At 42.9% G+C, this 23,109-nt stretch overlaps 1 protein-coding gene across 1 annotated transcript in view; it reads left to right on the top strand.

Moving 5' to 3' along the window:
* The window catches only part of myripb (myosin VIIA and Rab interacting protein b), a 439,089-nt gene that overhangs the window by 335,433 nt on the left and 80,547 nt on the right, over window positions 1–23,109 (top strand). Inside the window, exons 7-8 of the mRNA XM_068049915.1 lie at window positions 2,147–2,227; window positions 2,716–2,865. Coding sequence (XP_067906016.1) covers window positions 2,147–2,227; window positions 2,716–2,865 — 231 coding nt within the window. The remainder of the gene's footprint in view (window positions 1–2,146; window positions 2,228–2,715; window positions 2,866–23,109) is intronic.

The following is a 23,109-nucleotide window of genomic DNA, read 5'->3' as shown; positions in this document are numbered from 1 at the left end:
GAAAGGAAAATAAAGTGGGGGCAGAGGTTGCGATCGGAAATTGTTGAACTCAATGTAGAATCCAGACGGCTGTAAAGTACATAATCAAAAGATGAGGTGTTGTTCCTTGAGCTTATATTGAGCTCCATTGGCACACCATAGGAGGCCTAGGATGAAGAGGTCAGGGTGAGAGTGGGACAGAGAATTTAAAATGAAGAATGGTCACCTGCCACAAAGAGAGAAATAAGTAATAAAATCAGTCGGTTATGAGAGTAATTTCAAGATTTTAGTTTCATTTTAAAATGTATTTGTACTTCATCTGAAACCTTCAGAGATTCCCTGGTAGTAGGTCTATTATTCCTGTTGCCTAAGCTAGAATTACGCAAATTCGGTGTCAGTAAAAGTCAGGTGGTACATTTTGGTAAAAATGTAAAGTTAATAATTGTACTTTGATAGTGTTGGGGGAAACTGGGTGATGTGATAAAGTAGAGGGATTTGGAGGTTCAGGTTTAAAAGATATTTCAAGCAGCACCTCAAATGGATAATTCCATTTAAAAAAACTTATGGAAGACTGAGTTTTAAACAAGAGTAATAGATTGTAAAATTCAAGCTGTAATGGTGAATCTATATAAAACCTTAGTGAGAGCACAGTTGGAGCAAGTGTGGATTTAGAGAGAGTTCACTGGATGCTGCTTGGTATGAGGAACGACAAATATGAAATAACTGGGTTAATTTTTGTAAGAACAGAGGAGATTAAGGGTTGATTCGATCGAGGTGTTTAAAATTTGAACAGATGGACAGAGATAGAAACAGACTGTTCCCAGTGGATGAGGAATCTAGAATGAGGAGACACGAATATAAGATTGAATGTTAGAGATTGAGGACAGTGAGCAGAAAAAATACACAGAGGGTTGAAAGGCTGTGGAATGCACTACCAGAGTTAATGAGTAAAGCAGAGACCTTCTCTATATTTAAGAATAGAACGGATAGATGATTGAAGGAAAGTGGATAAAGGGATATGGGAACAAAGTGGGCACATGGGACAAGGACTACGGCTTGTGTTGAGAATAAACACCAACACTGACAGTTTCCGTATTGTAAGTTGATGTAATATTCAATACTGTATGGCTCACAACAAACACAATAGCCTTTTTTGATTCCCAGTCAATGTCATTCCAGCCAGATTGACAATACATAAAATAGGTACACATTGCTATAAAGCACTTCCAATTGTCATTAGCACCATTTTCATTTAGTGGGCTGTGGTTTCTGTATGCGAAAAAAAATTGGAGGCATTAGAGAGTGAATAGAAGTCAGTAATACAGGAGTCATTTTACAGATTCATGCTTCTGGTTCAGAACATGTATTAGCAGGATGGCAAGCCCTGTAATAGAGAGACAATCTTGTGGGGCCCACTGACTTCCCTGGCTAAATTGAATTTCCAGCAAGGGAACCTCTGAACCAGGAGAATGAATTTGTAAAATTTACCCTGGAATGTTAGATTTCAGATGGAACGTAAAAATGATCAGAATTTTATTCATGGGGTGTTTATTGTGAACTGACCTCCTCAATTAGATGACAGTCTTTCAGTCCCAACTATCTATAATTTCAAATACAAAGGACTTCAGAATATCATTGAAACAAATCTGTCAAAGTGCACTGGTTTCTAAATAATCCTTATCAGGCTTTGTGAAATGTTGTACCTTTTATTCTCAAAGAAAACTACATAAATATATTTCATCAAGTTATGTACAGATCGACCTAGAGAACAACCAAATGGTAACAGTCACGCTTTGGTATTTTTCAACAAAAATATCAGGAAAGAAATTTTCTTTAATAAAATATGACAAGTGTTCCCAAACACGGAGAACCACTGGGCGGGCTGCCGCAAACCCTTTCTGCTCGAGAACCTAGCCCCTTCGAGGCTGGCCAGTTTTGACTGTCATTTTTGATCTCTGGCACAAATGCCCCAATGGTCCACACCTCATGTCCTCCTCCCTCTGACCCCATGAACTTTGGTGGGGTCAGCTGTGGAAGCTGTGAGTGACATGCATTGCGACGAACCCACCCACCCCCCGCCGTGCAGGTTTTCAGGGCACCTTGTCTCTTGTGTGATCGATTCTAGTTTTATGTTCTGCAGGAAATGTAGTATTCTGTCTGTTTGCAGGAAAAGCAGAACGAGAGCCATTATTTACAAGAGCACAAGGAGGAACTGATAGAAGAACTTGCTACAACTATAATGCAGAAGGTCAGTGTGTTTTACACTGAAGTATTGCAAGAAATGTAAATTATTAATCCAGTATGAAGCAAGACATTTATGATATCTGTTAGTGTGGTGTAGTGTTATGTATCTGAAAGGATCTCGGTATCTAAAACACTGTCAACAGACATTGGGCAGTCTTAGTCTGGTCCTTACTCACATGATCTCATCAATATGACATAGGCCACAAAAATGGCCCTTGTAGGAAGTGGAAAACGTCACACTGGTGCAGTAGAGGTGCTTTTCAGAGGCTGGGGTCGGGTCAAGGGAGCAGCATTATGCGCAGCCTGGGTGTATTTAATCGTGGCAGCTGGTAACAACATTGATTTCCAACTTTGCAGTGGCGAAATTATTCCCGTCACACGTTTCAACCCAGAAAAAACATGTTAATACAGCTGTGTTGAAATATTGTCTATTTATCGATTTTTGTACATGGAGAGAGTACTGATACGAGCGGTCCCCTTCCACCATTGCAGGTGATAAAGAGGAAGAAGTCTGTGAGCGGTCTGATCGACTCTGAATCAGAACAGCCACATTCACAGAACCGAGACTCAATCTACCCTGTTTCTACAAAAGAAAATGCACTCCCTTCTCGTGAGAGCTGCAGAAGGATGTCAAACCTGTGGGTGAGTTGAAAAGAATTATCTCCATTTTCAGCTTTGAAGTTGAAACTAAAGTAAGGAAGACAAGAAAGGTCAAAATGAAAAGGCTGAAAATCATATTTGCTGTTATCACCAGAAATCTGATAGTCCATGGATGTTCTCTAAGTAGACTGAGCATCATCTCTACCTTCTTAAGACCTGTTTAAAGACACATTACTTTTAAGCAAGAGTGTTTAGCAAATCTTTGTCTGGGAGAGGGAAGTGAGAGAATTGTGAGTCTTTCTTCGTGGCAGCCACGTCATGTAATGATGGTCTGAATTTCCTAGATTGCATCAACGACAAAATTTACGTTGGTTTCTGCATGATCTTGCCGATGGGAACTTAATGCTGAAATTTCCTGCACCATTCATTTGCCTACATAAAAACTGAGGTGAAACAGCCTTAAATGCAGCACCACCAATTGTTCCCCAGTACCCCTCAGAAAGTTGCTATTTTGTAGACTTTGTATTATAGAATCAGGAAACTTGCATGTGTTGATTGTGAAACAGTGCATTCTGATTCTTCACAGCAGCAGTGCTGCATCATTTATTGGTCTGGCAAGCACCGCCAACACTGGCATAATGAGGGGAAGGAAACTTGAATCTCAGTTATATCTAGGTTTGAACTCTCAGTTATCCAGTTGTGCCTCCTAACATTTCATCAACAGGTCCACTGGAGAGAAACTTATTTCTGGTTTAGCTTCCCATTTTGACATGGAACTGGAAAGGATAGAGGCTCCATTGCTGTGTCCAGTAACAAAAAGCTTAATTTGCACACATTCACCTTGGTGCCATTTTGGACAGCATCCAACACGAGTGTCAAAAAGTCATCATCAACCATGTCAAATTCTGAGTTAGTCAGAATTATCTCGGGCAGAAATAGCTTCACTTTTGAGGGATATTGAATTGCTGTGCAAGTTACTTTACTGTCAGTGTCTTTGTGCTTCTGCTGTTCCTTTTCTTCCATTATTATGAAGAATGGGTGTATACCCCATTGGTCCATTCCAGCTGCTTAGTCCTTCTGAATGAATGTGTGGTGGGGAGAAGCGGGTGGTCCAAAAAAGGTTCAGGTGCACTAAGACTGGCAGCACTTTGATTAAGTATACGGCAGGTCTCAGAAAGCAAATCACCTCCAAACTCTCTAAATCTTACGTACGCTGGTATCAGGTAACTTGGAGCCATGTTACCCCTAAATGTTTGGGTGTAAATCTACACCACAGTATTGTTCACCTAACTCCAAGAAACTAACATGACTTCATCTTTTGCATTGGGGGTAGAGTTATGTAAATGAGCAGAAGAAGATTTTGACAGATATATCTTGGAAGTGGCTCAAGCATTAGAGGATAGTGGCGATGTCTCAGGATCAAACCAGTGCGAATCAGTTACATGCAAATTTCCTTGGTAAAAACAGCATGGCACTGAATTTACACCACTATTTAACAAAAACCTTCCAGGAATTTCTAGGCTGATATGTTTTAATGTAACTTATTGTGTCATGCATCAATCAACAAATGAATAAAGATTTTCCAAATCGTTTTTGCAAAGATAGAACCCTTTAAACCTTGGTTAGACCACACTCGGAGTATTGTGCACAGTGATGGACTCCATATTATAGAAAGGATATGGAGGCACTGGAGAAGATGCAAAAATAAAAATTACAGGGATGATACCAGAACTGGGAGGATATGCTTATGAGGAAAGGCTGAACAGGCAGGGTCCCTTGTCTAAAGAAAGGGGAAGGCTGAGGATTGATCTGATAGAAGTCTTTAAGATAATGAAAGGGCTTGGCAGGGTAGATGTAGAGAAAATATTTCCATTTGTGGGGTTATCCAAAACTACAGGACATAAATATAAGATAGTCACTAATAAATCCAATAAGAAATTCAAGAGGAACTTGTTTACTTAAAGGGTAATAAGAATGGGAGGTGTGCTACCATAAGGAATAGATGAGGCAAATAGCATAGATGCATTTATAGGGAAGCTAGAAAAGCTTCAGAGAGAAAGGAATAGCAGGATATGCTGATAGGATTAGATGAAGAGGGGTAGGAGGAGGCTCATGTGGATCTGATCAAGATAGTCATTGTCCTGCAGGATAGCTTTGATCAGATCAGTGATTGCTGTGTATCTCGCAAATTGCCCAAAGGCCGCCACATTCGGACCTGGAAAGTGCCAGTTCTACCTCAAATTACCCTGGACAAGCAAAGTATCTCAAAAAAAGGTTAAGCAAGTCATTTCACGCTGCTCCTATGCAGTGTCGACACAAGTGGTATTTTCCACTAATAGGATGCTGCTGTCAGTGCGAAAAGACATTCTGTCTGCCACACAAGTGCACAAATGTGGGCGGCACAGTGGCGCAGTGGTTAGCACTGCAGCCTCACAGCTCTAGCGACCCGGGTTCAATTCTGGATACTGCCTGTGCGGAGTTTGCAAGTTCTCCCTGTGCTTGCGTGGGTTTTCGCCGGGTGCTCCGGTTTCCTCAAACAGCCAAAGACTTGCAGGTTGATAGGTAAAATTGGCCATTGTAAATTGCCCCTAGTGTAGTTAGGTGGTACGGGAAAGGTGGGAATATGAGAGGTAATGAGATTAATGTAGGATTAGTATAAATGGGTGGTCGACACAGACTCGGTGGGCCGAAGGGCCTGTTTCAGTGCTGTATCAATAAATAAATAAAATAAAAATCATATAGGATTTTCAGCACCGGTGCGATGCCAGGTATGTAGGTGATACATTTTAATGATTGGCTGATTGAATAAAGCAATATGTTACTTTGGCTAATCGTAATAGGAAAAGTACTGACTATGCTCAACCAGCCCGCACTTGCAAAACAAAATGTCAGCTGTTAAGATGTGATTCTGCGATTGTTCAGCAAGTGATGCCCCTACACTGACAACCAATTTAAGATAATCAGTTGCACTCATAACATGGCTCATTTACTCTTGCTAGAAGTGACATACATTCATACGCAAGGACCCGTTCTCTGCAAACAAAAGGAATGTGTTCAAGCTTTGCCCCTTTTTTGAATTACCCGGAAGCTTAAGGAGCTTAAAGTTCAATGTTGCTTTTTGCGTGGCAACGCCTCAGCCAATCAGAGTCAACTTGCCAACCAGTCAGCATTTCTCCTGTAGTATAAATTGCTGTGATCGTTTGAAATTTGGCATTCTTGCGTTTGTCCTGATGAGCGCAAGACGAAAAGCTTCGGCAAAATGTCTCTTTTATCAGCAGTATTTTTTCATTCTTCAGCATGAAGTTAGGCAAAAGGCAACAGGTTTAGTTTTGGCGGGAGGGACAACAAAAGCATACTGGATAGAAAACAAGTCTCAGCGCACTGTTACCTATCAGTTAACTTTGTCTGAGATTATGTCCGCTTCTATGTTTCTGGTCTAATTGAATATTCATGAACGACGACAAATGGGGGATGTCTTTGATGCCAACCTTTGGTGTAACTGCATCTTTATTTCGAGAAAGTTGGGTACTCATGTGAAAATTGAAAATGAGGTGCACTTTCAGCATCAGGAGTGTGTATAACATATAGTGAATGTGGTTGAAGATGATGCATGACTGCGCGAGGCCTTTGCTATCAACCAGAAATGGAGCTGAACCAAACATACAGCTTTTAAATCAATGTCACAAGGATGAACCAAGTTGTGTAGTCAGAAAACAAATAATGTAGTTCAGATTGCATTGGAACTATAAATCAGTCTTTGACATGCTATCCTAAATTAACTGACTGCACCAAAACCAGTACAGCAGACACACGTTCAAGGAAAGAAAAAGGGCTTGCATTTATATGGCGCCTTTCATGATCTCAGGACATCCCAAACCGTTTTACAGTCAATGAAGTACTTTTTGCAGCGTAGTCACTGTTGTAATGTAGGAAAAGTGGCAGCCAATTTGTACACAGCAAGATCCCACAAACAGCAATGTGATAATGATCAGATCATCTGTTTTAATGATGCTGGCTGAGTAATAAACATTGGCCAGGGCACCTGGTACCACTCACTGCTCTTCTTTGAAATAGTCATCTTTTACAATTTACATCCATCTGAAAGATTAGACGAGGCCTTAGTATAACATCTCATCCCAATGACGGCATCTCTGACAATGCAGCACTCCCACAGTACCACACTGGGATGTCAGCCTAAATTATGCACTCAGGTCTCTCTGGAGTGGGACTTGAACCCACAGTCTTCTGACTCAGAGGCAAGAGTGCCCCCAACTGAGCCGTGACTGACTGCAGAGGTTGAATAGCAGAGTTACACAGGAAGGTGGAATGCACTTGGAGGTCTGGCTGTTGATCAGAGGATCTTATGGTTCGTGGTAATCGGCTCCCATGATGAATTAGTGGGTAAATACTGATCCCAGCTGAGGTGGCAATGGGGGCACCATAATTCAGCTCAGTGGCACTGGGCTGGCAGAGGTAGGAGGGGGAGGGAGGATGGACGGGGAAGAAGTCAACCCCAAGTTCCTGCTCCTGATTAGTATCTATAGTGATTCCTACTGCAAGTTGTTGGCTGCTTTCTCCTTCAAATTCATCTCATTACCTGAAACAACAGATTACACACACACATACAGTTGTAACAATGCAGGATCAGGTTTTTTATTGAGACATCATACTCATGATTCCTGTATAAATGCTGCTATACAGTGATCCAGTCTCAATCAAATACCATTTTTACCTTTGATCACTACATTCCAAGCATATTACCAATAGATTGTAGTGAAGCAAAGATACGTGCAAGTCACAGCAAAATAACAAACATGGACCCAGCAAAATGCACTTATCCCTTCCTAATCGCTTCTAATCATCTTGTTATCATGGTTACATTGTCCTCTTAAACTCAGCCGCATTCCCCATTAACACAAGTGACCAGGCTGACACATTCCGGACCATCTCAGACGTTGTTCAGTGACTTTCACAACTTCCATCACCCTCCTTATCTGTGGAGATATCCTTGGCTTAAGACCCCCTCCCCCTCCCTTTTTACAATACATTGCTTACAATCTCATGCTCAGTAGAAAGCTGTTATAACTCATGGTGCACTGGTCCCGCGGATTAACCAGGACATTGAGGTACAGGAGAAGTATGGACTCTCATTCCCATACAAGTCTTTGTTGGGGAAAATCAGGTGAAGGCAGAATCAGGTGTAGCTTTGCATCCCGGAATGTTGAGTGGCTCACATTGGAGAATGGTTTTTGTTTCAAGGCACCAGAGGATTCCTGGCACTGAAATTCAGCCCTGGCGTTGGTCAACACCTTTATGAAACTAAAAAATCAGAAAAGTCTGAAAAAAATAATCAAGTGCTTTAACCTTTATGTCGCCAGGTGAATACCGAGAGTAAACTGGGTTGTAAACATATAAAGTTTTGGTGAATTCATAAATCGTGAGTAAGACAAAAAGAAAGATCTGCATTTATATAGCACCTTTTACAACTTCAGGATGTCCCAAACCGCATTAACACCAATGAATTACTTTTGATGTGTAGTCACTGTTGCAATTCAGGAAATGTGGCAGCCAATTTGTGCACAGCAAGATCCCACAAACAGCAATGTGATAATGACCAGGTAACATGATTTAGTGATTTTGATTGATGACAAGGGATGTAAAATCTCCCAAACGTCCCTGTGAAGATGCATTATTAAAGTTGGCACTATGCTGGAGAGGTGCAGAATTAAGCAGGAAATTAATAAATATCTGAGAGAGGAAAACTACCAAAGCTTGTAACTCATTTGTAGAACCTCAGGTCCTGGACCGGTTGAGCCGAATGGCCTATTTCGGTGCTGTACGTTCTATATAATCTCTGGAGAAAATGATCAGTATAGACTTAGAGCTGTCTTTAAAAAAAAAACCTCGAATGCAATTCAGCAGCAACTTGCATTTATATAGCGTCTTTAACATAATAAAACATGCCAAGGTGCTTTGCAGGAATGTTATCAAACAAAGTCATCAAACCACTGCGGCACAGTGGCCTGTTTCAGTGCTGTAGCTGTAAATAAATAATTAATTAATAAAGTCAAGACACGGAATGAGATGCTAGCACAGGTGACCAAAAGCTTGATCAGAAAGGTAGGCTTTAAGGAGCATCTTAAAGGAGGAGAGAGAGGAGGAGAGGGTTGGGAAGGGATTTCCAGAACTTTGGGCCCAGGTGGCTGAATATAGGACTAATCTTAATTTTTACACATTTGAGAAATGCTAGCCTATTTCCTGGAGAGTCAGCGAACGGGTCCTCAGTTTTGTTTGGGTGATGTTGCCACCTACTGGGCAATTCCTGTTGCTTTTCTATCAGTCGGTTCCTAACATTCCCACTAAACACAGGATCACAAGATAAATGTGGATGAGTACAGCTCTTTGCCCCTATCTTACCTCATCCTAACCAGTCATCCTATAATAGCATCCAAAGTTGTTTAAATGATTTCAATGGTCTGCCTCCACCATCTTACCTGGAGTTCCATTCAATGTGGCAATGACTGTGTGAGGTCGAACTTCTCGACATCAGTCCCTATTTATCTTTTATTATTTTAAGCCAAACCCACTATGTACCAATCTGAAGATTTACTGTGATGTGGTGCTCCAGATTTACCTGCTGTCTATTGCCTAATATTGAACGTACTTCTTTTCAAGGTTGAAGAACTTATGTTTTTCCATTCTTTTCCTGCTAACTCAATTATTGCCAAGAAGGAGCAGCCTTAATGGCAGTAACTGTAAATGGATCGGGCCAGCTTTCAAGAGATAATACATATGAAGCCTTCATCATCAGTGTTATTTCAGTCATTTCTCCTCAGATATCCTGTAAAATGTATAAGCTGTTTAAAGAGAAGAGAAAAGGCAAAATCAGTACATGTCTCTGCTCCTGATCACAGTCCACTGGCCCGGGCTTAAAGCTGTAGAGATGCTGGATGACGAGAGACAAAAACAAAGTTGTGATGGCCTCCATGGTGAATAGCCCATCGACACTCTGGCCATGTTCACACAGGACGGACCAACCAACAGCAACCAGTAATAAAACATCCTAAAGCACTTCACAGGGAGGTTATAACACAAAATTTGGCACCAAACCACACAAGGAAATATTGGGGGGAGGGGGGATGCGGATGGCCAAAAGCTTTGTGGAAGAGGTAGGTTTAAGGAGTGTGTTACAGGAGGAAAGAGAGACAGAGAGGTGTAGGGAGGGAATATCAATTTACAGAGTGCAATGGAGAGTCTTCATCACTTGCCAAGTTATTGTTTGGCAGAAGTCATTAAAGAGGATAAAATGTTGTCACAAAACTGTACTTGAACTTATTCTTTATTTCCTTCATGTACAAAGAAGAATGATTTCCATGTGCCTCCATAGTTTCCCTAAGCCAGTGGGCTCTGTTGCAAAATACTGAGACCCAGGCAAACAAAGATCTGTGAGAGCACAATCCCAGCAGTGACGGCAGGGTGGTGCCCACTGTGGAACGTCTCTGCAGGCCCAGGTTTGAGGGCCGGGAGTCCGCAGGAGAGTGATTTCCACAGTGTTGAGGTTTTGTCTGCAGCACCTTCCCTGCTGCTGAGGATTCCGGATGTGTGGGAAGAAGGAGGCCAAGTTCCCCCTTCCCTGAATGAAAGCAGTAGATCGAGGGCTAGTTTAGGAAAATGTCCAAAAGTCGCATTGTGATCTTCAGAGGTCCATTCCATGGGCTCCATTTTACCTCCGGCTTCGGGACCCCAATGTCGGGTTCAAATGGGGCTCCTGAGCCCTCGCTTGCCGGCAGCGAGACCACGGTGGCTATTATCCCACGGGCGGCCTCCTAATTGGGCACCTTCGCGCTCGCCGTCCAGTTAAGGATGGTGGGTGGGATGTAGATGCTGCTGGTCCAATGAGAGGGCCGGCAGCTCCGAAATCTCAGCAGCACCATCACGAGAGATGGACGTGCTAAGGCAGCCAGGAGACTCAGGAGTGACTCAAAATGGGAAACATTCCCCAGCGATGGGATTGAATCGGGAAGCTGTCCCGATGCAGGTCCCTGCTATTTTAACGGCCTCCCCACCTCCCAGCTTGACACCTGGGGGCTGGTAAAATTCTGCCCTTTGATTCTGACTTAGACATCTCCAATGGAACTTACTTGCACCCTTTATCTAACTGAAATGACTGACCTCCACTTATATGTTAGTGTAGAATTTCTGCAAAAAGCTCCGTTCCCTCTGTATCAGTGGCCTTGTTTGGAGTGCGTGGAAGCTCAACCCCAAACAAAGTTTCTACAAGCTGCCACAGAAACCCCATGTGAATTGGAGAAATTGAAGGGGTTTTCCAGAATGGCTGCGTAGATTTGGGGCCCTGATTGTTATGTACATATCAGAATGCCTGACACTAACTCAAGTCACTGAAGATCAGGGCAAAGGGTGGTAGTAATTTCCTTTTAAACTAATCCATGTCAATTGTCCAGCACAGGCACAATGGGCTGAATGGCCTCCTTCTGTGCTGAATCACACTCGTCATGTTTCAGAACCTTTGACCATAAACACAAAGAATTTAGGAAAAGAATTGTGTGTTTTGTTTTGGTTAAATGTATTTTAAAAGGATTTGAGACATTAGATGGAGAAGATGTTGTTTCGATATTGTTGCCTCATAGACTGTAAATTATAATCAATTTATTAGCTTGTCTTTGGAAAAAACTGTCAAATGTCATGGACCCCTTTCTGAACTGTGAATAGCCAGGGCGCTGGTAGGCACTCAGTTGTTTTTGTAACAGTAAAGGCTTCAAAGGCAGTTTTTGTTTGTAACATTAAGGTGGAGAAAAGCCAGGTAGCAAAAGGCAGTAATACAGGGGAGGCAGTGGCGTACTGGTAATGTCACTCGATTAGTAATCCAGAGCCCCAGGCTAATGCTCTGGGGACATGGGTTCGAATCCCACCATGGCAGATGGTGAAATTTAAATTCAATTAATAAATCTAGAATTACAAGCTAGTCTGATGCTGACCATGAAACCATTGTCGATTGTTGTAAAAACCCATCTGGTTCACGAATGTCCTTTAAGGAAGAAAATCTGCCATCCTTAACCTGTTCTGGCCTACATGTGACTCCAGACCCGCAGCAATGTGGTTGACTCTTAATTGCCCTTTGAAATGGCCTAGCAAACCACTCAGTTCAAGGGCAATTAGGGATGGGCAATAAATGTTGGCCTCGCCTGTAATGCCCACATCCCACAAAATGAATAAGAAAAAAATAAGGATATGGTAGACAGAGTTAGAATTAGTGCAGGCAATCTTTGTCTCCATGTTCAGACAGGAATGGGATGGTAGCGATCCGAAACGCTCAGGATTAACCTTAAAGTGCAATTCTTTTAATTAGCTAGATTCTGGACGATCTCCATATCATCTCCGCCACAAAGACTGTTTACTTCCATCTCTGTAACATTGGCCACTTCCATTCCTAACTAAGCCCATTGGCCACTGAGATCCTTATTCATTTGATTACTTCACCACTTTCCTGGTCAGTCTTTCATCCTCCACCTTCCATAAACTTCAGCACATCCAAAACTCTGCTGCCTGTACCCTATCCCTCATCAAGTCCCATTCACCTGTCACATCCTTCTTTGCTGTTTGCTGCCGCTCTCCCAATGCTTCAAGTTTAACATTTTCATCCTTATATTCACATCTATCCATTAGGCCGTTGTCCCCCATCTTTTTAATGTCCTCCCTCCTACTCTCTATTCCTCTTGAACATCCCTCTTCCTATCATTCCACCAATGTATTTTGTTAATTCGTTTCATGGGATGTGGGCGTCACTGGCTAGGCCAGAATTTATTGCCCATCCCTAATTGGCCATGAGAACGTGGTGGTGAGCTGCCTTCTTGAACCATTGCAGCCCACGTGGGGTAGGTACACCCACAGTGCTATTAGGAAGGGAGTTCCAGGACTTTGATCCAGCAACATGTTAGCCATGTTTTCAGCCTCCTCGGTCTCACACTTTGGAATTCCCTCCCTTAACTTTCCACCATGCCCCCCCACCCCTCCCCCACTACGCCTCTTCATCTTGTTTTCCTCCTGAAGTCATAGAGTCATTTCTGGCACATAAGGAGGCCATTCAGCCCATCGAGTCCATGGCTCTCTACTGAGCTTTGCTACATGAAGCTCATCTCTTTGACCAAGGTTGGGCTTGGACCACTGACCTTCTTACTCAGACAAAAGAGCTACTAACTGAGCCAGTGACATCTTATTATATGTTTGCCCTGAGATTGCAACTACCAATGTGCATTATCTATTCGATTGTGTCTGTGGAAAAGGATGTCCACTGGAAAGTGTGATTATGAAAGGATTTATTTGTCAATGTTTGAAATATTTTTTTGTCAATAACCAACAAATGTCAGAGGCGTAACTAGCGTCCGTGAATACCAAACTGACAGATGAGCGAAGTGTTGTCATGTTTGCTGAATTCCTTTATGGGTGTCAGGCACAATGCAGAGGAAATTCGTTTAGGCCTGTTTTCAGATCTGAAATAGGCAGCAGATGCTAGTAGCCCAGGGGTCATCAAAATTGGGCCTTGGGCCTCATCAGCATATTGGCGTCAAACTGCTCAGGCGTCTGGCAGCAACTTGATGGTTCCAGGCAGAAGACGTTGGGCTGGCCGCCTCCCCAGCAGCAGCCTCAGTTGGCCCTCGGAGTGTGGGGGTGCTCAACAGGAAGAAAGGGCTGCAATCGAGTGGGGGACTGGGACTGATGTCGAACTGGGAGGAGCACCCTTGCTCCTCCTGACTCCATATTCAGGTAAACATTTCTTTTTTTAAAAAATACTGACGTTTTTGGTGACCCTTAATGAGTGCTGGCTAGACTGCACATAGTCATGGCTATGCAACTGGTCCAGTAGCTGCTGCTTTCAGGGCAACCCAATTTCAGAAAGGCTGCAGGTGTTAAGTTCCCTATTATTTAAAGCATGGACCCAGATACTGGAGGCCTTACCAATACGGTGCAGACATGCCACCCACCATGTTGGAAGTTTAGGTGCGGTTTTCCGTCTGTAAAACCTGCACCGTGTCAACGAATCTCCAGACTAATGACTTGCCACAAATATGTAACTTACGGTCCTCCCCACCTTTGAGTCATTGAACCACCATATTGCGCTGTCAACTCATATCCCCTAGGTATTTTGAAGATCAATAATAATAAAACTCTGCCAAATGACAATGCAAGGTTGTGCTCTGCTGATATGAAGCAGCAATGGAACACAGAGTGATTTTTAATGTGTGCTCCTGAGTTTTGCTGACAGTACCATGCATCACCCCATCCAAGCAGATGCTTTTTTCGTTAATTACTATGCACAGAGAGTTTCAAATACATCTCTGTCACAGAAACATGGCTGCCAGAAGCCCTGCCTTGTCCAACAGGAACATCCATCAGAGGCTCATCTTTGCTCCCTTACCCTCTGTGCTACTTAGCTGATGCACAATCTCGAATCTTCCCAACAGATGGAAGGTTATTGCAAAGGATGTTTCTTGTTGCCTTGTAAATTGTTGTGTTGGACAGGCACTTGGCACAAGTAAAATTCTGTTCTGAATGGCTCAATTATTGATTTTGTTCCTTCTTTATTTTCTTGTGCGACACTATCACCTCATCTCTCGGCATGCTATGTTGCTCAGTACAATAAGATTTCTGTCCTTATCTTGTAATATTGTCTGTTATTGCTGAATATCATGGGGGTTTTTTGCCAAAACATTTCCCCCAATATTCACTGCAAATTTGTGGCGAAATTTGACTGCAAGCTCTTTTAAATAAACTGCTCAGAGGCAGTGCATACATTATTGAAATGGGTTCTTCACTGGATTATATCGTACATCGACAGTGAATCCTGGAAAATGCTTGGGCAATTCTGGCAGACTGGAGTTATACTGTTCTCGGTGCAAACTCAAACCAGGGTGAGCTGGTCTCTTGGCAGTGGTTTGACATCATAAAGCTTTAAAAGTCTCTGTAATTTCCTGCGTTATGCCAGCAATGCAAAGGTTGCCAAATAGTTGCACCCTGATACACATAATCCCAACAATCTGCAGACCGCCATTCATTCCGTAATTTCAGGATTGTGTTTGCCGGTATTCTCTGGTCCTGACCCTGGAGGCCACCAGCCAACAGGTGCCAGATTTTCTGGTATATGCCTGCCGCAAATGGCTGGAACATCTGGTACCATGGTGGTGGCGTATGGCAGATAGTCTACCAATGCCCCTTCACCCCTTTCAAGATCCCATCCATCTCCCCTTTCAGCTAGCTGTGTAAGGGAGCCAACATTTTGGTTTAATGGGGAGGTGCAGTTACACCCATCTGGAGACCAGAATGCCCCAACTCTCTCAGCGTGCCATCTCTTCCCCTCCCTGTAATTCTCTTCTAAGGCAGAGAAGCTGGAACTCCCAGTGTAAGGAGCCCCCATTCTCACTTCTCATTGGCCTTGTCAGCAGTGGGCAGGAGTACAGCAGGAATCCACAGAAACCTAGAGGAGGTTCGGGGCCTATATATTATTGTGCAAATGTTTTTTTTTATTTGTTCATGGGATGTGGGCGTCGCTGTCTAGGCCAGCATTTGTTGCCCATTCTTAGTTGCCCTAGAGAAGGCGATGGTGAGCTGCCTTTTTGAATATAGTGGCACAGGGCCCGGGATTGTTAGAATATGGGTTCAGTTATTCCCCACGATGAGCTTTCAATTTCATCCAAGCATTTGGAGGGGCACTGAATGGAAATGAGGTGTTTCCCATTGGGAAAGTGTAGGCCAGGCCAACCCTTTCTACAGTGTCCGCTGCTCACTGGCCATAGCAGAATAGCATGGGCAGTGGGCTGGACACAGACCTGAAACCTAACTTCTCAGATATGGAATCGAATGGAACACGAGGGCACTTGCAGGGGAGAAAACTCATTTTCAAAGGAGTATAATTAAATATTATAAAAACTGAATAGAAAGAGCATTTAAAAGTTAAGCTCAGGAATTATACATCACAAGAGGCCATCCAACCCATTGTGCCTGTACCAACTCTTGGAAAGTGCTACGAATTCATCCCACTTCTCTGCTCTTTCCCAAAAGCTTTGAAAATGTTCTGGTTTCAAATATATATATTCAATTCTCTTTTGAATGTTACTATTGAATCTGCTTCTATCACCCTTTCAGACAGTGGAAGCATCAAAACTCGCTGGCAAAAAAAAGTGTTCCTCATCTCCCCTCTGGTTCCTCTGCCAGTTATCTTAAATTTGTGTCCTCTGGTTACCAAATCTCCTGACAGCAGAAACAGATTCTCCTTATTTTGCCAGGACCACTTGGCTCCAGACCTCATTACAGCCTTGGCCTAAACATTGGCAAATGAGTTGAATTCCGGAGGTGAGCTGTGAGAGTGACTGCCCTTGACATCAAAGCAGCATTTGACAAAGAGTGGCATCAAGGAGCCCTAGCAAAACTGAAGTCAATGGGAATCAGGGGGAAAACTCTCCACTGGTTGGAATTGCACTTAGGACAAAGGAAGGTGGTTGTGGTTATTGGAGGCCAATCATCTCAGCTCCAGGACATCACTGCAGGAGATCATCAGGGTAGTGTCCTAGGCCCAACCATTTTCAGCTGCTTCATCAATGACCTTCTCTCCAACATGAGGTCATAAGTGGGGATGTTTGCTGATGATTGCACAGTGTTCAATACCACTCACAATTCCTCAGATAATAAAGTAGTTCATGTCTGCATGCAGCAAGACCAGGACAACATTCAGACTTGGGCTGAGAAGTGGCAAGTAATATTCATGCTGCACATGTACCAGACAATAACCATCTCCATCAAGAGAGAATCTAACCATCTCCCCTTGACATTTAACAGCCTAACCATCTCCAAATATCCCACTATTAAAATCCTGGGGGTTCCCATGACCAGAAACTTAACTGAGTCAGCCACATAAATACTATAGCTCACAGAGCAAATCAGAGGCTGGGAAATCTGTGGCGCGTATACTCACCTCCTGACTCCCCAAAGCCTGTCTACCATCTACAAGGCACAATTCAGTAGTGTGATGGAATACTTTACACTTCCCTGGATGAGTGCAGCTCCAACAACACTCAAGAAGCTTGACAGGGCAAAGCAGCCTGCTTGATCAGCACCACATCCACAAACATTCACTCCCTCCACCACCGACGCACAGTGGCTGCAGTGTGTACCATCTACAAGATGCAGCAGCAACTTGAGCAACTTTCCAAGACTCCTTCAACAGCACCTTCCAAACACATGACCTCTACCACCTAGAAGAACAAGGGCAGCAGGTGCATGGGAACACCACCACCTGCAAGTTCCCCTCCAAGTCACACACCATCCTGACTTGGAACTATATCACCGTTCCTTCACTGTCACTGGGTCAAACTCCTGGAACTCCTTCCTAACAGCACTGTTGGTGTAACCAAACCACATGGACTGCAACGGTTCAAGAAGGCGACTCATCATCACCTTCTCAAGGGCAATTAGGGTTAGGCAATAAATGCTGGCCTTCCCAGCAATACCCACATCCCATGAGTGAATTTAAAAAAACTTTACTCGATTAAAACTCTTCATGATTTTGGAACCATCTATTAAATCTCCCCTTAACCTTCTCTGCTTTAAGAGAACAACCCCAGATTCTCTAGCCTCTCCACATAACTCACGTCCCTCATCCCTGGTACCATTTTGATAAATTCCCTCTTCCCCTTTTCAAGGCCTTGGGAACATTGGAATGTTCCATTATTCTAAGCATCAGAGAAGGAATAGCTTGACCTTGTGCATTGCTATATCTGGAGAATCAGAGAGAAATTTTACAGAATTTGTCAATGTTGAACGAGTGGATGGAGTCCACCATTGGATAGATCACAGGTGGTCTGTAGCAATGTGGGAATAGCCTTGAAGGGCAGGACAGCCTTTATTTCCATTCCATATTTTCATTTATTCTTATGAGACAGCAGAGCATTGTAATAAGTAATGTGGAACATTTTCAAAATAAGGAGTCTCTTCTTTAAGACGGAGATGAGGAGGAATTTCTTCTCTCGGAGGGTGGTTAATCTTTGGAATTCTCTTCCCCAGAGAGCAGTGGAGGCTGGGTCATTGAATATATTCAAGGCTGAGTTAGACTGATTTTTGATCTACAACGGAGTTGAGGGTTATGGGCAATAGGCAGGAAAGTGGAGTAAAAACCACAATCAGATCAGCCATGATCTTATTGAATGGCGGAGCAGGCTCAAGGGGCAGAGTGGCCTACTCCTGCTCATATTTCTTATGATCTTATGATTATGATCTTATGTTACGGATTTAAGTCTGAAGCCTGCAATTTAACTTGAGACAGGAATGGAGCTGATGGGGTAACACAGGGAGGAAACCTGTCCTGTCCTTGGCAGTGTGAGTAGATTTTAATTCCTGGGTCTCCTCCCCTGGTTAATTTGCCACGCAAAGTGATCAGGAAGCGGCAGCTGGCTGGCGGGCAGGGAGCACAATGTCGGGCACTGCGAGGTCATGCCAGGGACAGAATGAACAGTCCCCAGCACTGGGGTAAATCGATCAGCAAGCTAGGGGAGTTCATGCTTGGGAGACAAAGTCCTTCCTTGTGGCGTTTGGAGGAATACCTCTGCCCCTCCTCACAGCCCCACACGAAATGTCGACAAAAAGTAAAGAGGCTTGCCTTCCTGGACCTCTCCTGGCCTCAGTTCCTTTGGCTGGTCTTGGCGAGTAAGCCATACCCGCTTCTGCCCACAGTTAAAAGTAACAGTCAGGCCTCAAAGGCACCATCAGAGCCTGATTTGCATATTAAAGATCGACCCCATTGGGTCCCCCATTAAAATGTCTCATTTATAGAGTCCCTTCCAAATGAATTCCAACAATATGCAACATTATTTTGTTTAGAGATGCAGCACTGAAACAGACCCTTCGGCCCACCGAGTCTGTGCCGACCAAGAACCACCCATTTATACTAACCCGACAGTAATCCCATATTCCCTACCACCTACCTATACTAGGAGCAATTTACAATGGCCAATTTACCTATCACCTGCAAGTCTTTGGCAGTGGGAGGAAACCAGAGCACCCGGCAAAAACCCATGCGGTCACAGGGAGAAGTTGCAAACTCCGCACAGGCAGTACCCAGAACCGAACCCGGGTCCCTGGAGCTGTGAGGCTGCAGTGCTAACCACTGCGCCACTGTGCCGCCAACTATCAAAGACAAAGATAAATTCCATCTACTCCTTTTCCAAGGCCTCGGGAACATTGGAATGTTCCATTATTCTGAGCATCAGAGAAGGAATAGCTCAACCTTGTGTATTGCTATTTTGGAAGATCAGAGAGAATAGTCATAGTTGAGTTGATAGAAAAAACCTATCACTTTGCTGAGTTGGTAAAGAAAACTTTCTCGTAATTTCAATATGAAGAAAAATTTTCTTTAAAATTGCTATTGATTTTGCCATTGTTATTTTTTTTAAATCAGCAAGGGTCCCGATCGATAACTCTTAGATGAAATTGCTGGGCAAAGCTACTGTAATACAAAGCCAATTATCTGTTTAAGCATATCACCTAGACATAATATTCATTGCCTTAGTCATTTTTCATTATGTAGAAGAGAAGGTCAATGCTATTTTCATTTCCCTTATCTGATTAGGGTAATGCACAGTTTCTCTGTTTTCAGTTGTCCAGCTCCTGTAGGCAGATATTTTCCACATTATAATAAGCATGTTTGCACGGTGCTTCATAATATATCGATTTGTGTTATTATGTTACGTGTATACACAAAATTTTAAATCTAAAATTAAGTTTAATATGCTTCACTAAGTTAGTCATCCTGAATATTTAATATAACCTGGTGTGCCATTTAAATGTTGCTGCTAATCTTGACTGTACTCATTAATGTAAATTATGTTTCTCTACTCTATCTCAATTAATCTACGTAATGGTGAATTGGCAGTTTCCATGTTAATGCTTTCATAACACGAGCAAGCTTCCTCACAGGAATAAAAGTTTTTCATTAATATCTTTCTCTTTTCATTAATATCTTTCTCTATGACTGAAAGCTCAGATGATCTGAGCATCAGCTGAGCCCAATTTGACACTTTAATTCATTGGTGACGCAACATGGCTCTTCCAGGAAATGTACGTCATTTGTGATAAATCTATTAGACAACAGAGTTAAGATAATTTATTTTAAGTCCAGCCATCAATCTACCACAAAAGTAGTAATTCCAGCTAACACATATTATTCTTCTCTTAATGACTGCGATTGGCTCCCTGCTCACTATTGTAAAATTACCATCGATTGCCTGTCCCCTTTTCCATTGTGTTCATCTGGGTGACATCTCATTGAGCACAACTTTTGTCAAAGATCCTAATAGCTTAACATGTCTGTGAGAGACAAACACAGTGCTGCCCACATTAGTGAGAGCCAACTCAGATCATCTGCTGTGAGAGTAGCTCAATTAAATAATGAAAACTTATTTCGTTGTTTCTGAAATTGTTGTAAATAGATAGAGGATGCTGAGGACCAATCACAAGGATAATGTTATTTTGTTACACATTTGTTAAGGTCACTTTACTATGTGTTTTAAAAATGTACTAACTTGTTGACATTTCTGCAAAAAAACCATCCACCACCTTAAACATTCACTCCCTCGCCCACAGTGGTAGCAGTGTGTACCATCTGCAAGATGCACTGCAGCAACTCACCAAGGCTGCTTCGACAACACCTTCCAAACCCGTGAACTCTACCACCTAGAAGAACAAGAGCAGCAGGTGCATGGGAACACCACCGCCTGCAACTTCCCCTCCAAGCCACACACCACCCTGACTTGGAACTGTATCGCTGTTCCTTCACTGTCGCTGGGTCAAAATCCCAGAACTCCCTTCCTAAAGGCACCACATGGACTGCAGCAGCTCAAAAAGGCAGCTCACCACCACCTTCTCGAGGGCAATTAGGGATGGGCAACAAATGCTGGCCTTACCATTGATTCCCACATCCCATGAACAAATAAATAAAGTGTTTTTTTCACTTTAAATGTCATTTCACACTTCTTTTTAGAAACCAGTGTCTCATGTCAAAAAAGAAAATTATATAGATATTGTATTATGTGATAAAGATTTTGTGTATGGCATGCAGTTTATGTCAACATTTGTAATAGAATCTTCCTGTGTAATTATTTAGAATATTTATGTAGATATTTTATAATATGGGTATTATATTAAACACTTTGCCTTCATGCTTTGTTAAGAAACCAATTTAATCACTCAAATCTCTTCTTGAAAAACAGCATATTTAATATCTGTGACGTGCAGCCCTTTTCAAGAGCTTCTACCAGCACTCTTAAACTGCAAGGAGATGTCACTGCAAAATCCCACCTCCCAGCTGCAAAGGTGCCCCAGTAGCACTGAAAATGGCCTGGGCGCCTGCCCACATAGTGCAAATGTCTCTACCTGTAAGTTTGGAATGGGGTCAGAGGTCACCTCAGGAGTTTTGGGGCTCACAAATCTAACTCCAACTGGTACTATTTAATAAAAATAAAATTTGATTTATTCACTGAATGTAAATCAGTGAGTTCAATGTTATCCCCAATATGACATAACTCCCTTCCCCACCCCCCAACTCCCTGTTGTAAGGCATTACCTGTGCAAATTGATCATGAGCAATGTCATGGGAAATCTGCTATAAACACTTATTGATCTCATTTGGCATTGCACAATTTAAGGGGAGGTGGTGGCGTAGTGGCAATGTCACTACTCTAATAATCTAGAGCCCAGGCTAATGCTCTGGGGACATGGGTTTGAATCCCACCATGGCAGATAGTGAAATTTGAATTCAATTAATAAACTTAGACCATGAAACAATTACATACAAACGTACAAAGCAGGAATAAGCCACTTGAGCCTGCTCTGCCATTCAATAGGTTCATGGCTGACCTGATTACTCTACATTTCCACCTACCCCTGATAATCTTCCACCCACTTGCTTATCAGGAATCTATCTACCTCTGCCTTAAAAATATTCAAAGACTCTGCTTCCACTGCCTTTTGAGGAAGAGAATTCCAATGACTCATGACCCTCTGAGAGAAAAAAATTTCTCCTCATCTCTGTCTTAAGTGGGTGACCCCTTATTTTTAAACAGTGACCCCTAGTTCGAGATTCTCCCACAAGGGGAAACATCCTTTCCACATCCGCCCTGTCAAGACCCCTCAGGATCTTATATGTTTCAATCAAGTCGCCGCTTACTCTTCTAAATTCCAGTGGATACAAGCCTAGCCTGTCCATCCTTTCCTCGTAAGACAGGCCACCCATTCCAGGTATTAGTCCAGTAAACCTTCTCTGTACTTCCTCCAACGCATTTACATCCTTCCTTAAATAAGGAGACCAATACTGTACACAGTACACCAGATGTGGTCTCACCAATGCCCTGTATAGCTGAAGCATAACCTCCCTACCTTTGTATTCAATTCCCCTCCGATAAACGATAACATCCTATGTAAAGACCTATCTGGTTCACTAGTGCCCTTTAAGGGAGGAAATCTGCTGTTCTTACCTGGTCTGACCTACATGTGATTCCAGACCCACAGCAATGTGGTTGACTCTTAATTGCTCTCCGAAATGGCCTAACAAGCCACTCAGTTCAAGGGCAATTAGGGATGGGCAATAAATGCTGGCCTCACCAGTGATGCCCACATCCCACAAAAAAAGGAATAAAAAAAAAATTAAATCAGAGAATTACCCTCACTCATGCCTCAGTTGTCGTTATACTTCTATTTGTCTCTCTGCCACCTTCTTTAGTTCTATGTGTTTTTATTAGCATTGTCTACGCTTCTGCCTCACTCCCCTTAAATCTTACTCTTGCCTTTCTCTGTGTCTTTTTTCTTCTTTTCTTCCTTCCTTTCAGGTGGGAGGTGGTTGGTGCTATGGTGTAGTATAGCGGGGAAAGGAGACACTGCTGGCTGCATTTGGATTGGAGTTTGGATTGCAGTGATCCTCAGAGACATGCATCTCAATCCTTCCCATAAGACTCATTCTCTCCTACCGCTGTGTCAACTACCACTGCCCCTTCTAGTATCAGTTTCCCCTTCCTATCATACTATCTTTCCTATCACTACACTTATCCCACTTTCCCCACTCCCTATCACTCCACCTCAGGGCAGGCACTAGATTATTTCAGACTGCAGTGAAGAATCAACCATGTTAGTGTGGGACTGGAGTCATGTATCGGCCAAAACCAGTTAAGGAGGGCAGATTTCCTTCCCTATAAGGCAGTAGTGAACTAGTTGGCTTTTTACAACAAAACG

The sequence above is a fragment of the Heterodontus francisci genome, chromosome 2 (assembly GCF_036365525.1).
Source record: "Heterodontus francisci isolate sHetFra1 chromosome 2, sHetFra1.hap1, whole genome shotgun sequence".
Taxonomy (NCBI): domain Eukaryota; kingdom Metazoa; phylum Chordata; class Chondrichthyes; order Heterodontiformes; family Heterodontidae; genus Heterodontus; species Heterodontus francisci.
This window is presented reverse-complemented; position numbering and strand designations above follow the sequence as displayed.